The sequence below is a fragment of the Biomphalaria glabrata genome, chromosome 9, assembly GCF_947242115.1.
Source record: "Biomphalaria glabrata chromosome 9, xgBioGlab47.1, whole genome shotgun sequence".
In the NCBI taxonomy this organism is placed as follows: Eukaryota; Metazoa; Mollusca; class Gastropoda; family Planorbidae; genus Biomphalaria; species Biomphalaria glabrata.
The window spans coordinates 29,301,997-29,319,582 of NC_074719.1; the positions used below are offsets into that span (position 1 = coordinate 29,301,997).

General features: G+C 34.9%; 1 protein-coding gene across 1 annotated transcript; it reads left to right on the forward strand.

The window, feature by feature from the left end:
* The first annotated feature begins 936 nt into the window (after positions 1-936).
* Positions 937-16,353, forward strand: LOC129928027 (endothelial differentiation-related factor 1 homolog). The gene is made up of 5 exons (XM_056039914.1): positions 937-1,175; positions 11,434-11,485; positions 11,625-11,785; positions 13,542-13,635; positions 14,982-16,353. Exons 1-5 carry the CDS (start codon positions 1,098-1,100, stop codon positions 15,029-15,031), a joined length of 435 nt encoding a protein of 144 aa, XP_055895889.1. The 5' UTR covers positions 937-1,097; the 3' UTR covers positions 15,032-16,353.
* The last annotated feature ends 1,233 nt before the right edge of the window (positions 16,354-17,586 follow it).

Genomic DNA, 17,586 nt, shown 5'->3' on the forward strand with positions numbered 1-17,586 from the left:
GCATTTCTCCTTGGCCCATTCCTATTAGTATAGGCCTAGGCTATATATGCCAGCTCCTCTGTTTGTGTTGGATTTTTTGAGGATCCTTCTGTGGTTAAACCCTCTTAAAATAAAAAAGAAAAGCAAAGATGAAGTCATTAAACTACATAAGAGTAGCTAAAAATGGGTTTTAAGTTTATATCCCCTTAAATTCTCTTTTTTCAAAAAAAAAAAACAAAAAAAAAACAAACTAAATATATTATAGGCTATAATAGCATTGCTTACCGGCTATGCCTGATGTTGATTTGTTTTTCCAGGCTTTATATTGTTATTTATAGCAGGAACATCCCCTCTCTTTTTCAAACTTTCTCTCCCCCCCCCCCCCTCTCTCTCTCTCTGGAACCCCCTATTTATTTTTTCCCACCCTGCGCATTTATCGTTATTAAACATAGACTTTCGATTGGTACGACCTACTTTATAACACCCTCCCCCCAAATACACACGCACACATATCCTACTATTCGGCCGTACTTATTATATCACTTTTACTGAACCCCACACCTTTTCTTTTACAATATCTTCAAATAGAATTTAATAGATCGACCAATAACAAACTTTTCAGCTCTTCAATAAAGTTTAAAGGAAAGCTTACGGTTTTTCGTGAACTGTGGTGTTTAGGATTCGAATCTGTTAAAACCGTATATCGTTGTGAGCACCCAAGAGGTAATTATTAATTATATAAATTATAGAAATTTCATGCGAATAAATTTAGTTTTTGCGCTTATAAAATAGATTAACGCATTTTAAAATAAACATTGACTATGGTAGATCTAGATCTATATATTAACATGTAAAGATAAAATTAAATTTAGATCTAAATATAAAATTATAAAAATGAAAATGCCAACATTAAAAAAAAAAACGACATCAATAGCTGTTTTTTTTTTGTTACGACAGTTAGCTTCATTTCCGCCTTATTGCACCATACGAAGTTATTGCTGTTAGGGTTGTGTTTTGATAGTTTTTATAATTATAAACAGTACATAATACTAACGCAAAACTGTTTTATTTACTTTTAAGATAACATTAGTATATCAAAGCATTGAAATATAAAAAGAATGGCAGAATCAGATTGGAGTGAAGTTACTTACATTGGACACAGACCTGGCAAGGCAAGCCAGTTGAGGTCCAAACAGGTGAGTGAGGAGAGTCACAGTGATCACAGTCGCGAGTCGGACAGTCAGTTGAGTCAGAGTCACAGGTGACAGTGTCACACTCAGTTGACTCACAGCCATACTGAGACTCTGATAGTGGCCACAATGCCGTGTGTATTTCTAGGTCTAGAACTAGACATAGTTACTCATAGTAGATCTGGCAATTTCCGCAATGAGCGTCAATATTTACAAACTGCAACTGTTGCCAGATTGGCTTGGTTGGTTACCGATAAATTAGATATACTATATACCACTCAAACCAAAAAATAAAATAAAATGAGTTCTCTTTTGTTGCCAACTATAAAATATAGTTCTGAAAAAGTTCGATAGTGTTTGAAAATGTAGATCTATTTTGTTTAAACAACCCATACATTTACTATAGTAGTTTATTTATTTCGGACATTACATGAATTTGGACATTCGCTGTTTTTGTGGTCATTAAATAATTATTTTAATATTTATTATAAAACTAGCGCGCTGTATAATGTGCTTGTCCATTTTCCAATGATTCTGACCCAATTTCCTTCCATTTAGTTGTCTTTTTTAAAGTTTTTATGTAAGAAAAACGAATTTCAAATTTGTTAGTCAGGTTGTTGTTTTTTCCTATGTTACCCGGCTGACTTTACCTCTTCCTAGGGTTAAGACTATATTTTTGATTGGCTAAGTCTATACTAATGAGCCCGGCAATATTTATTCTGTTAGGTACTTCGATAAAAATTTCAAAATGATCACAATGCAATGAAACCTATGTAGTTAGATAGAGCTTGAGAAATGCTTTCCAATGATACCAATTTTATATTGCTGAGTTAATTGTGAGGGAAGTTATTAAATTTTTAGTGGCCAAAAATTAGCCTTCTTTAGCCTTTGTAAATAAAAAAAAAATCTGTGACCGAAACAACTGACAGTTGAACTTAAATTAACTGTATTATAAAAAGTCTTAAAGATATGGGGTTGAAACTTCACACTCTTTTACATTAACCAGTATTCTGTTAAAATAAATTTAAAAAATAAGACCAAGCAATAAAATCTTTGAAAAAAAGTTAATTAATATATAAAAAAGCCTTCGACAAAAAATAAAAATATGTGATTTTGTCATCATATGAGCCCAAAAATCACAAATAAAAATAATCAGAGATCTGTATTGTGTTTTATTTTGTTTAATTATAATTCTACTGTATTTAAATAGCTATTTATATGCATCAGATAGATAATTCTTATAAATTATAAATGAAAATAGCACTGCGCAGAAAAATATTTCCTAAAATTTAATGACTATAAGTTTCATAAACTTCATAAAAAAACAGTTTTAACCTTTTTGTAGAGCACTGGCAATTAATCATTTTAAAATGCCTTAATTTAAATGCTTTAAAAATTAGATTGTAAATGAAAAATTTCTTGCTTCGGACAATAAAATAAAAAAGAAACCTTGCGATTTTATAGAAGTTATTAAAAGATTTTTTGCTTGAATTTTTGTGCAATAATAGCTCATCATTTTAAAAATATAATGTACTCATTTATTAACTATTAATTTACATGTATATTAATAGAAAAAAACAACACACAGAAAAAAAAATTAATTATTAGTTCGCTGAGCTAAAAATATGAAAAAAAAATTGTAATAGTTAATATTATTTTTTAAAGTAATTAAACTTTTACTTTAAAATTTGCAGATTACAAAGTCATTATAATAAAGACACATTCCCTCTCCATAATCTAGCATTCAAACACTATAAAAGTTAATTTAAATGAAAAATTCCTATGTGTGCTTCTAAAAATAGCTCGTGATAGACAGAAATTGACCATTTCCAGTAAATCACAGTGTTGGTTGTTACTAAAAATAGATTTTAACCATCAACTTTGAAAATTAATATCTAAAGAGTGCGCCAAGCTACAAAGTTCAAACTTAGCACACATATATATATTAACATGCTAAATTCAATAGAATTAGTGAGATTGTTGTAACCATAAACACTTTTATTTTATTTAAAAAAGAAAATTTTACCCTTCTTTGTCTTTGTTAATTTTAATATCAAATATCTTTAAAGTGCGCCAAGAGAATTTAATGAAATTTGAAATATACACATTTCATAATATGATAAATTATTGTAGCAAACAGCATTGTTGTAACTTTTATAGGAAAAAATGTCAACTTTCACATAAACTTTTGTTAAGAAAAATTTAACAGATTGGCTTCAAAAGCAAATAAAAAATGATCTCTGATATCTTATGTTTACAAAAAGTAATCATTATTAGTCCTCAACTCAAATACAATATGCTAAAACTTTGATGGAAATGACCACCCCTAAAAAAAGGGTAAAATGTGCTGACACACTTTTCAGCCATTTTTTGGGAGAAAAAAAAAATGGATCTAGGTCAGTTTATCGAAGTACCTAATTCTGTTTTTGGAGCTGTTTTATTTGATTTATAAGCCAAGTTGTCTGATTCCATACAAATAAAAAATTAATAAGGTGTCCGAATTAAATTACGATTTTCTTACCAAAATTAATTCCGACAGCCAGTTTTGGACATCAATAAAAATGATCTTATTTATTATATTTGTTCGTTTGTTGTTTTTTTTTTAATAGAGAATAAATGGGCAAATGTTTGGAGTGAGCTTGGTACATTGAATGAAGTTAAATGCTTAGATCTAGACCTACTAGATAGATCTAGATTATAGTGAGAGAATATAGAGGATTCAGTTAGGCAAGAATGGTTATCCTAACATGTACTATATACTACAAAAGATCATCTGACATCTGTATTAGAAATTTATTAAATTAATAAACAAAAAACACAAACATTCAACACACATCTAATCATGCAAACAATTCAAACATAAAATAAGTCTAAAAGTCGGTATAGAAGTCACTATCCCAGTGACCTAATATTGGTAGAATAAGTGTGTTCATATTTTTACTTTTTGTGTTCGTATTTATGCATAATTCCAAAACACCTTAATGATTTAATGTGAGGGGTTATGCCTGGGGATCTTAAAATTTAGTTAATGTTAGTAAAGAATTAAAATCTGAGTTTATTGAGGCCTAAATATAGAGACTGTCCGAAATAAATAATGGTGTCCGGAATCAAATAATGTGGATCAAAATTGTCCGAATTAAATGAAAACACACGGCCTCTTTGACCTTAAATATAATAACAAATATAGGTTAGGGGTACAAATATAAGTAGTCATCCTTATTCTCCTTAAACTAAAGAAGATTTTGATACTTCATTTTCTTTTCTATGTCGAATCATTGTCAAATAATGCACTGTCAAAGTCAAACTTTCAAATTTGGGGCTATAGGTGTCAGAATAGCATAAACTACTCTAGATCTATTGCAAATTATAGAGCAAATGTATATTATTTCTAGATCTAACTTTTTTTTTTGTAATGATTTTGTTTGTCTTTACTCTTAACTCTTAAGAATTAACTCATTAGCTACTAATGCGACCAAATGCGCCCTTCCCCCCTCAGTACTAATGCGCCCGCCACAGCACACATACAGCGTGACTTGCGTAGCTCTCGTTTTCCTGCGCGGCGCGTGGTGTTATTTTGAGCTGGCTGGGTTTTTTAAAAAGTAGAAATATAGATCGTTTCATAAAAAAAAACGGATGTTTTTACGTCTTTCGCTTCAGTTTCTATGGGCCTTCGAAGTTTGTTGATTTTTTTTTTATTATTTTTCTTAGCTGCACAGACATTGATCATTAGAATTTAGCGCTACATTTAGACTTAGATCTAGTCCGATTCAGAGAGAGAGAGTGAAGTAAACATTAGATCGATCATCTAGCCTAGTGCTGCCTAGATCTAGACTATTCTGGATCTAGCGTCAATGAATCTTCAACTTCTTTGACTGATATTTTGAACAGTTTTTATTTACCACATGAAAACTTTAGATGAAATAGATCTAGTTGGGGCCCCCACTTGGGTTTCACAAGGGGATTTTCTGGGCGTTCTGACTGAGCCCAAACTCAGCCCTAAGGGCGCCCGTTTGGGCCAATGTTCAACCTCCAAATGGTGCCCATGTGGTTAGTCCTTACAGGCCTCTCAACATTTGTCCTATACTAGCCCCATTAGGTTTTCATTAGGGCTTCATCAGGACCCCCTGATTGCGCCCGTTTGGGCCAACGTTCATCCCCCAAATGAGGTCCATGTGTATAGCCCTTTCTGGCCCCTCAGTGTTTGCCCCACAATGGCTCTATAAGGGTTCCAATAGGGCTTCATCTGGGCCCCTGAACTGAGCCCAGACTCAGCCCTAAGGGCCCCCATTTGGTCTAATGTTCACCTCTGCAATGGGGCCATGTGTTTAGCCCTTTCAGGCCCCTCAATAAAGCCCCACACTAGCTCTATGAGGGTTCCATCTGGGCCCCCAAACTGAGCCTAGACTCAGCCCTAAGGGTTGGGCTAATGTTCACCTCCCAAATGGGGCCCATGTGTTTAGCCCTTAGAGGCCCCTAAATGTTAGCCCCACACTGGCTCCATGAGGGTTCCATCAGGGGCCCCGAACTGACCAGACTCAGCCCTTAGGGCCCTCATATGGGCAATGTTCATCCCCAAATGGGGCCCATGTGGTTAGCCCTTTCATGCCCCTTAACATTTGCCCCATACTAGCCCATGAGGGTTTCTATCGGGGATTCATCTGGGCCCCCTCATTGTGCCTAGACTCAATCCTTAAGGACCCTATTTGGGCTTTCATTAATTGCCCCTAAAGGGCCAATTATCTTTGGCCCTGTTGGGGCCCACAAGTCCTTCCCCTTACAGGCCTCACACGGGTTTCACAAGGGGATTTTCTGGGCCCCCTGACTGAGCTCAGACTCAGCCCTATAGGCACCTGTTTGGGCCAATGTTCATCCCCCAAATGGGGCCCATGTGGTTAGTATGAGCTGGCCCAGTTGGGGCCCTTACTGGGCCCAAAATCTTTGCTACAAAAAACAGGGATCCACTCATCCAGCGTTAAAAGAAGAAAACAATGCTAAATATTGTCTATTGTGATTTTAATAGGCCCAAAAGTCTGAAAGAAATATGATCACTATAATAATGTCCATTTTAAGTAAATGTTGACAGCACTATAAGTTGAAATAAAAATATAAGGTCGTATTTTACTAATTTTAACATTATTCTAGACAGACATATTAAGAAATGTTGCAGTAGGCCTAGATTTGATTTATTTAAATACAATATTGATCTCAACATTATTTAATTTAAATCATAATCAAAATATTACTAAATGGATCTATTTAAAATTTAATCATTAGTCTCTATATAGACCTAGATGAAGGTGTATTTAAATTCAGTTCTTATCACACACACTAACACACACACACATAATCTAAACCTATTACCAAGTCAACATGAAATACTGCTCTCTTACATCTGTCTAGAATTATAATAATGTTTTTCCTCATCTAGATCCACTACTGTATGTAATTATTATAATTTAATTATAACTTAATTGACATTTGACTAGATAGACGTCCTGGTATGCGTATAGCTATTTAAATTCAATATTAATCTCAACTTTAACTTAGAAATATTACATGTTGACAGCACATTAAATTTTAATCAAAAAAATCTGCACCTAGACCTAGTCTATATCAAATACAAATGCAACATCTAGATCCACTATTTTTTCTGCAATTTTTGTAATTCAGATGTAATTAATAAGAATATATTTATTAATTATATAATAATATACTATTCTCTCCACCCCCTATTCAAAACTGCTTCTAGTAATAAATAGTGTATAGTCCTAATTGTTTATTCAATCTACATAGCTATCTGTATTTACGGTCGGTATTTTATATAGGTCTGTGAGCTCTACAGCTCTATTATTTCTATTAGTTAATTTTCTCTCTCTTCCTAAAAACAACTAGGTTATTCCCCCTTTTGATAATGCTTTTGGTCTTGATCCTGCTCCTTGACAACGCAGAAAAATGGCCAGGAGTGTAAATATCGACGCTCAATGCGGATATTGCCGTAGATCTTGTAAATAATATATAAATAATTAATTGCATGACGCATAGGACGTAATCATCTTTTTTGAAGTAACGTCATTATAGTGTATTACATAATCATAAGACTAAGATAAGATAAATAAGTAGATTTAGTGACTGTGTGTCAGTGACTAAGTAAACAGTATCTATCTAGATTTAGTACTACTAGTCTACGACTCTACTCTAGATCTCTGCCTGTGGTCCGTTGGCTTCTGGGGCATAGGCCACCAACCAGCTTCCTCCAGGCATCTCGGTTCTGAGCGAGTCTCTCCAACTGTCCCCACGTCTTGCCAATCTGCTTGGCATTGGTTAATATGCATGACGCGTAGGACGAAATCATCTTCTTTTTTGAATTAACGTCTGTATCATATTAGATAAGATAAGCATCTGCTTCCAAATTGTGGGTTCCAGGTTAGGGCTTGCCTTGTTATGTTGGATACAGGCTTGTGAAGGGTGTGACCTCTCCATCTCCAGCGTCTCTGAAGGATATCTACTTCAATGGGCTGCTGCTTTATTTATTGCCACAGTTACTCATTCGAGATCTCGTCTTGTCTAATAAAAATCTTCCTCAGGCAATGGTAAATGAGCGTCTGGTTTGGTACCTTGAGAGTGCCCGTCTTATAGCTCCAGAACAGGCTGGTTTCAGGGCTGGAATGTCCGCTATAGACCAAGTCAACATCTTTGTGCAGAGCGTAGCAGATGGATTCCAAAGGACCTAAAGCACATACGCAGTCTTCATTGACTTAAAACAGGCATATGATAAAGTATGGCGGCCTGGTTTGCTTCATAAGATAAGAGCCGTGGGGGTGCGGGGACGGATATATTACTGGATTAGAGACTTCCTACAAGAGCGTACAATAAGAACAAGGATGTACGGAGAAGTCTTAAGGGAAATGACCCTCGAGCACGGCCTCCCCCAGGGCTCCGTCCTGTCATGCGCCCTTTTCACGGCCTTCATAAATGACCTACCGGCTCAGCTAAATTGCCAAAAACTGCTATATGCTGATGATATTGTCCTTTGGAAATCCGGAAGGAGCGCATCCTCTATACAAAAAGTGCTACAAGAGGACCTCCATACGCTCTGCTCATACACACAAAAATGGAGGCTAGAAATAAACACCTCCAAGACGGTCTATTCTCTGTTCACGCTCGGGACTGGCATTCTCGGGCAACCTTTCCAGCTCTCCCTCAACGGAGTGGCTCTCAGCATGGAAAAGCTACCCAAGTACCTTGGTGTAACTTTAGATCGCAAACTAAAAATGTGTGAGCACATCCAGGATGTTGTAAGAAAAGCCTCTGGGAAACTTTGCATTGTGCGGAAGCTGGCATCCACGAAGTGCGGAGCCCGAGCAGACATGCTCCGATCCCTGTATTTAGGAGCAGTCCGATCACAGATAGACTACAGCCTACCTGTGCAAATTTATGGCTCTAGGACTGCTCTTGAACAACTTGAGAAAATACAGTCCCAAGCACTAAGATTTGTCTGTGGAACCTTTAGGACAAGTCCAGTGAATGCGGCTGAAATAATGGCTAATATAGCTCCACTAACCCTTAGGAGGGAAAGGTCAGTACTGACCTGCTATGAGCGGTATAAAAGGCTGGATGAATACCTCCCAGCTAGAAAACTAGTGGATGGTTGGAGATGCAGAAGACGTATCCAGATGCAGTCTTTTATGCATCATGCCACTAGACTATCTGATGAAGCTGGCCTCTCCACCAACCGACAAAACATTCAACGCTTTCATCCCCTTCCCCCTTGGTGTCGCCCAACAACCCCAGACATACGCTTGAAATTAGTAGACCCTAATGCTACTCAGCAAAGCCGTTCATCTAACGACCTTCAAATCCTAGCTCTGGAGACCATTAATACCTTCAAGCCCAGTGCTATTTTTGCATACACTGATGGATCTGCATCAATAGATTCTGGAAGAGCAGGCTATGGAGCCTACATCGACTTTCTTGGCTCTCACACAGTCAAAATCTTTGGACCATGTGGTAGTGTTTGCAGTTTTGATGCGGAGACCATGGCAGTCTGTGAAGCCTTAAAAGTCATTGACTCTCAACTCGGCGAGGGACATTTGAGGGCAACACAGATTGTTGTGGTCACTGACTCAAAATCTGTACTACATGCTTTGCAAAGCCCCGGACCATGGCCCCCCAATATCAACACTGTCATCATGGCTTCACATAACATCAAACAACGCTATGGCACCCCTGTAATAATGCAGTGGGTACTGAGTCACATAGGTGTGACTGGCAACACAATCGCAGACTCTTTGGCCCACCAGGGAGGGCAAATTCCACCCACTGATCAGGCTGTAAGCTTTCATCAAGCCCTGGCTATAATACAAAAAACAGAAATGGAAAAGTGGTTTGAGTGCTGGGACAAGTCCCAAAAAGCCCGTGGAGTCTGGGAGCGCATGAGGCGCCCTGACCGCACTTCCCCGTGGTGGAGGCTGTCCAGGCCTGAGCAAGCTATTATAGCATAGTGCAGGACAGGCCACTGTCCTGTTGGCTCATATTTCTCGCGGCTATGGCCAAATTTCGATTCACGGTGCCCTCGCTGCGGGTAAGAAGAGGAAACCGTGCCTCATATTCTGTTTGACTGCCCCAGACTTGCTGATCTCCGTCTAGACAGGTCTGGGAAACCCAAAATTCTCGACCTGTATGGCGACATTCATGCACTACGCAAGACAGCAGGGTTTCTGTCCAGGGCTTTTGCAAGAGAGGATTTGAGCCTCTCAAGCCCTCACTCTAATGGAGTTTGATGATGATGATGATGAGGAATAAAAATCTTCCTCAGGCAACTATTGATAAATACCAGTACCTGGATTTTTTTCATGGTGTTGATGTTGGTTCTTCAGGTCTCTGTTCCGTAAAGTAGTATTGGCTTAACAGGTAACCTGACAAAATAGCGCGGACTTATATATGATGTGTATAAAAGTACCGGATTATTAGTAATTTAATGTTCTGGGCAGCATTTTTGTTGATGTCTCTTCTATCTTATTCAATATTAATAGATCTGAAAGTATGCCATATTTGCAGAGAACGAGAATACTTTAAATTTTGCTTTTTCACCAATGTTTAAATGCATAACTTGCTAAAAATAGGATTTTGAAATGTGGTGACCCCGTTCAAGCAGTGATGTAATTTCTATGTGACATTTCCTACAATTTAACTTTGTGAAAGTTTGTGTGTGTGTTTATATAAATCTGACAAGTATCTTTGCCTGTTTTCAAAGTACACTTTTAGAATGTATATAAATGATATATATTGAAATTATTTATTTTAGCTTATTTATAATTTTTGCTTATTGTTTGCATATTTATGTTATAAGATTTCTAAAGTGTTTCCTACAAATGACTGAAGAATAATGATAACATTAAAACAAAAAAAAATATTAGTGAGGAATGCAGTATTTCCCGTGACTGCGCAGCCTCAGCTGTGACCTCACCATTACTACTGTAACAATAACAGTGTACACAACAACATTCAGGATTTTATATGTTTTGGAAAGCCCTTTTTCATGAACTAGTATTTCAAGAGATAATAGTGTTGTATTTGAGTGATAGAAGATGATTTTTTGATTTAGTCCATGTGAAGTATTTCTATCTCATTAAGTGATGGTAACTGTAGTTAGACTACTGATGGTTGCAGTTTTTAAAAGTTTAATTATTTTTGTCAATAATTAGTTCTCCTAATTTCCTAAGATGTCTTTGATGTATCTTTGTGTGAAGATTTTGACAGAGTTCATTCAATTTAAGTTTGTTGATTATTGTTGAACTTAGTGTGACAAGTGCAGTCTTAATGAATTTTTAAGAAATACACTTGCACAAAAATCACATACAGGCACAGAATTAATAATAGGCAAGCAACAAAGAGTGAGTTACAATTCATAATGAATGAAAATGTATTTAAAATTGTATTCAAAGGGTAAAGACAAGACTATAAAAATACAATGTAAAGCTAGACTATAGTCATCGACCTAAATAAATTATGCACAAATATGTATTTTAATTCTTGACATATTAAGGGCCACCATTAAAAGTTGTGTGTCTAGACTCGAAGACAATTCTTATTATTATTAATGCTGATGTGGACAAATGTAGTCAAACTGAATATCCACTCATTTGGTCCAATAAAATTATATATTTTTGTTTCGTATTTCAACATATTAAGTTAGAGTTAGACTTGTGAATAACATTGGCTCTCTGAAGCTGCATGTTTCATATTTTAAAATTTTATCTTTTAGGCTGTCAACTCTGCACTAAGGACAGGCGCAGACATTGAAACCAATAAGAAATGTAAATATATTTTAACATCAACTACAATTTAAAGACATGATTAATTTTTTAAATAATTAATTAGTGTCTAAAGAAATTAGGGGGATATTTTAAAAAATGTTTTGAAAATATCATTATTAAGTGAAATTCTTTCTGTCAGATGCTGGAGGTCAAAATAAACAAATGTCTGCCAACAAAAATACAGCTAAACTTGATAGGGAAACAGAAGAGTTACACCATGAACATGTCGCATTGGATGTGGCCAAACTTATTCAACAAGGTCGCCAAGCGAAGGGCTGGACCCAAAAGGACCTTGCCACTGTGAGTATTGATCTGTTTAATCAGTGTAGTTTATAAACTTTACAAGTTTGTCTCCAGTATTTAACCATTTCACCACTAAGCAGTTGTAAGAAACTATCTACCCCATCCCTAAGAGAAGGGATATAACTCTGTATGAGCTATTTAAAAAAAACAATTTTTTGACTAAATTCACAGAAAAAAACTAATAAAACCTAACAAAAACCTTCTTTTTATAATAGAAAAAATAGACCTAGGGTTAAGCATCATGTTTGAAGTCATAAATAGGCCTACAGAGATCAAAAACATTAAAATATCATGTCATATTTAGTTGCCTTCCAATCTCCCGTTTGACTAGATCTAACATATTCAATGCTAGATCTAGCATCAATTTTTTATTTATTTTCACTACTATCGGTCTTAAATGGTTCTAAATCACTTACCCCAATCATTATATCCTTATTCTACAGCTTAAACATTAATATTCCCATTAAAATCTAATTCTATTAAAGCCTAAACATAAGCCTAAATATGTTCCATTTTCTAAACCAGCCAAAAAAAAACGTAATTTTCAATAAATCATAAAAATCCATTCTAACATGCTGCAGATACAAAATAAACACCTAAAAATAGCATCACTATCGCTCTTCTAAGTCAGAGTTAGTAAAGGTATAAATAGTTATTTTAAAACTAGCAGTGCTTGCGTAAACGAAACAACCCAAAATCGGCGTTTGCCGGCGACTCTAGTTGTCAACCAGTAGCGGCGACTCTAGTTGTCAAAGGGTTAATACACAAATAGAAACAGAACTTTTTAAAATTTCTATATATCTATAAATAGCTTACTTGATTATTCACTACAAAAATAATAGTCTGCTTGGTCTTGAGTAGCTGTTTCTTTGCTCCTATTTTGTTCATTCAGCACACAATAGTTGATTTGTTCCTTTCTCTTCCCTTTCCATCAGCTGTATAGAAAGTCATTAATGCCATTTTTTGTCCACCTCAACCCCCCCCCCCCCCCCCCCCCCCCCCCAAAAAAAAAATAAAATCCGCCCCATCTATGCCTTTACTGCTGTTCATGCTTGCCATTCTGAATTAGGTTAGTTTTACCCTGCATCTCACTTTTGTCACTGCCACCTTTTTCATTATTTCACTTGAAAGTTTCCAAGTTAGTTGCTTGTGGTCTCTATTCAATCCATTTGTTGGGCCTATCATGTCCTTGTCAAATGATGCAGTGGTTAAAGGGGAACAGTACTTATGAATCTGAAAGCTTTGATTGGTAGACCACAGGATCATTAAAATAGATCAAAGTTCATTTAAAATTTCATTCTTCTAGGAATGGGGTGATATGGTAAAGGATTCAATAATAATATAGGTTTCATTTTGAAATAAAGTTGTTAGAATGAGCTGGGACAATCTTTTTAACATAATCATCAGCTTGTTAAGTTAATAAATTCAGTTTTTTTTTAAAATAAATCCCAAATGTATAGTTAGATGTATTGTACAATCATATTTTATTCTTCTATCAGCTAAATCTTGTTTTTTAATCTTTTGTTCAGAGCCATTAAAACTTGTATAGTCCATTTTTGTAAATATAATATCAAGTCATTTACTTAAAAGGTGGTGGACATAAACTGCTATTCAATGCATGAATATATTAAGATTAAGAGTTTGTGAAAAGTTATAAGTTATAATATGGTACTATTTTCATTGTCTAATAAGATACTGATTCCATTTATAAGGGATATTGTTTATTTAATTTGTACTTGTATTGAAACCACAGAAAATCAATGAGAAGCAACAAGTTGTGAATGACTATGAAGGTGGCAAAGCTATTCCTAATCAACAAGTTATTGGGAAGCTTGAAAGAGTTTTAGGCAAGTTGTCATTAATAGTCCAGTTTATTGCTATTGACTATGATAATAAAATAAACCTATACTTCTTCAATATATGATTATCACAATTAATATAACAACTTGCTAGCTTCATTAAAATTTGAGTATGGAAAAAAGTTTCCGTTAAGTTTAAGGTTTAGGTAATATTTAAAACATCTCCCTTCCTCCATAAAGAAAATTAACATTTTTTTAATACAAATTTTCTAGAATGATTAATAAAACAAACCTATTATTTCATTGCCTTTGTACCTATAATATGGATCTGAGACTTGGTACTATACAGAAAGCAACTAAGACTTCCTGAACACTTTCACCAAAGATGCATGCTCATACAGTGGTGTTTTCATCTTTCTTTTAAACAATTTAACCATTTTATTTGTTTTGCCACAAAGCACAAGTGCTAGAAAGGCAAATACAAATTTGGTATTACAAATAATAACAATATACACATAATCAAAATGAAAACAAATGAAAAGTAATTATGATGTAAGTGGTAATGTAGATTATAAATTATAATTATAACAATATTAATGAACAACGATAAACAGCGATATCCTTGTGAATGCCAGTATGGACCGAATAAAGGGTTTTCTTATAGTCCGACAGTTAAGCTGGTCAAGGCATGTATCCCGTAAGGATGGGGGGGGGGGGGGTATGTATTCCAAAAGCAGACCTTTTTGGTGAGCTGAACGGGGGTTTATGTAACAGGGGTGCATTGGAAAATACTGTATTTCTCATTAATCTTCAGACTCTAAGACAAGCCTTATTATTATTTTCAGGATATCCCTGAGTCCACTCAGCTCATGGGTACCTGACATTAGTTGGTAAAGGTAAAGGCCTTTGGTCATTATGCTGGCCACGACACTGATAACCAGCAGCCATAGATTGCACGGAATATTTTTATACACACTTAATAAACTGAGAAAAAGTCAGCGTATTATCAGATGGAACAAAGAAAAAACAACTTACTTACTATAAATACTATACTATAAAAACTTACTATAAATTGACAAAAGTGGCCAAATATATGAAATGGCATTGATGTAGGTTTATTTGTAGTTTGAGAATGAAGTTATTTTTAAAGATATACAATGACAATCATGTGATAAAGAGGTAGTTTCTCAATGTATCATGTGATATTGATGTATAATTTTACAAAGATAAACAGCACATCTTTCAATATTCTTTTCTTTTTGCCATGACCTGTTATGTCAATGTTGATTAAGTAAATATAACTTGTACATTCCAAACAGTATTCTTTCTCTAGTTTATCTCAATGTTATTTCAGCTGTGTAGCTCAATGTAAAATGTTGCTCTGTTTTGAACAGGAATGAAGCTTCGTGGCAAAGATAAAGGTCAACCACTAAATACAAAATGAAAGAATCAAGATTTATTTGCTGACCACCCCTTGTTCTAAAGAGAATGGTTTGCACCAGCAGTCTTAATTACAATGAGGGTGTGGTCTCTCTGCCCTTATGTTTTTATCAAGTTTAACTTTCATTTCAAATCATGAGTTTGTTTCCACCAACACTTCTAGCCAACTTGTGATCAGATGAAGCTTACTAACAGAAACATACATTATGGATTCCAGTGGGATCATTGGATATGTCTGCTGCCAAAATAGAAGTGTTTTTTTTTTTTTTTTTTTTTCTTCTAGTGGAAATAGTTTTCTTTTTTTTTTTTTTTTTCTTTAGACATTTGGTGCTTTTGTTTTTTTGTGTTTTTTTTTTTTTTAAAGAAGAAAAAAATTAGCATCTCCTACGTTGTTATTTTAAATTTTTCTTATAGCCACTTCATTGATTTAGCACAAATTGTCAATGTGTCTCTGAAATAATGAAGTCTATAAACACCAGAATATAAAGTGCATTCAAATGTTAAAGTTGCTTCTTTTTAATAATAAAATGATTTTCAAAATCTTAACATTTTAATGGATTTTTTTGTTTTGTAGGGAAATTATTTTTTATTTTAAATACTTGTACAAATGTACTTTCAATGAATCATTTAGAAAAATCTTGACTGATCTCACAACCACATTAGTGCCTTGGATTGAGTTGTTTCCCCTCAAGCTGTACAAACCACACTGTCACCAATATGTTTATATTTTTACACAAGTTTTTGAACTTAATCAGTATAAAGCTGTGATTGTCATACACCAAATATTTTATTTACTAAGTGGTTTCTATGCTATTAAAGAAAATAAGTATTTGGGTTTCTGAGGTGTTGATCCAAAAGCGTGTAGTCAATGATTACATGTGCAAATTGTCATACATAGGAACATGTTGATGTCAATAGAAATAGTTTTGAGAGTCAATGAATATTAAAGTGAACATTGTTGAGAGTACAAAGTCATGTTTTTGTGTCAAATAAAAAGTTGACACAGTTACAATCTTGTAACTTGCATTTATGCATCTTTTGTACATAAAAATCTTGAACTTCTGGGATGTTCTTGAAATTTGTGCTAAATCCTTGACAGGCTTCAAATTAAAATATTTTAATTAGGAATCTCAATTATAAAATGAGTGATTGTTTGATCATAGGGTAGAATGTCATTTGTTTGATCCAAGGGGATATTATGAATGTAAGACTTTGGTGTTTATATATTACGAAAGCTGCCATTAACATTTCCTACCAGATTCATGAATCTTGTTCATATTGGATTGTTTTTAATTTGATCTTATTAAAATTATTGAAAGTCAACAAGTGTTTGTTAATGTTCATCATTGTAATCTTGGCATTTACTGATGGGTTGGCATCAGTGCACTCTGGCAGAGCAGGTTAGTCTATTTTGAGTTTCCTGGCTTAGTGGTTCATGTGGCTTTGATGTAGAAGCAAAGGTAATAAGTGAGGCCATATAAATCATTGTATCTTGGCTGTGAGGGGCACTTAAGGCCACACAAATTGTTATAATCACTGACTAGAAATAGGTATACTACAGACTTAAACAAAGCCCTGGTCACCACTGTTCTCACAATGGAAGCCAACGCTATGGTGCCTTGGTAATAATTCAGTGGGTTATGATTCACTTAGGTGTGACTTAATATCATCACTTGCAGTCTTTGGCATGTCAGACAAGGCTAACACTACCCACAGAGTAGCCATGAGTTTTCATCATGCTCTAGCAATGATTATAAAAAATAGAAATGGAAATAGTTTGAGTGCTGGGACAAGTTCCAAAAAACCTCAGAGCACATGAAGTGCCTTTGGGTTCAATTTTGACTCACTGTGCCCTGCAGTGGGGATGTAGAGGAAACCTGTCTCAAATTCTTTTTGACTGCTAAAGATATGCTGAATTCCATCTTAAAAATTCTAGGAAAACATGTTACTAACCTGACTGGTGACTTATTTCCCATTATGAATAATAAAAGGGCTTAAGTTAAGGGCTTTTGCGAAAGAGGATTTGAACCTCTCGGGTCCTCACTCAAATTTAGAGTTTGATAATGATGATTGAAAGGATTGCCAACTCTTGTACTGGTAGAATGAATACAAATATTGCTAAATGTATGCATCATTATGAAAAACTGCTGACATGTTTGTTATACCACAGAAGTGATGAGAATGAACAATGAGTAGAACTGTTCATCATTTTGAAGAGGATCAGGAAATGGAACTTGACATTTTGGTGGAGCAAATTATGTACAGTGTAAAATGATTCACTACCAAATCAAACATTGGCAAATAATTAAAATTACATCTCAACCACTACAATATTCTTATACTGCCACATGTATTCTTACTTCTGCTGCTGCTAATATCTTACTGTGAACCAATTTTTATTAGCGCCCCCGAAAGGGGAAAATACGCTATTAGTTTTGTGTGGCCTGTCTGTCCGTCCGCCACGTTTAGAACTCGTAAACTAGAAAAGATAGTGAAAATCTGACATCACAATATTTTAGACCATTCAAAGTTCTGATGCAACAGCTACTTTTTTTCTTT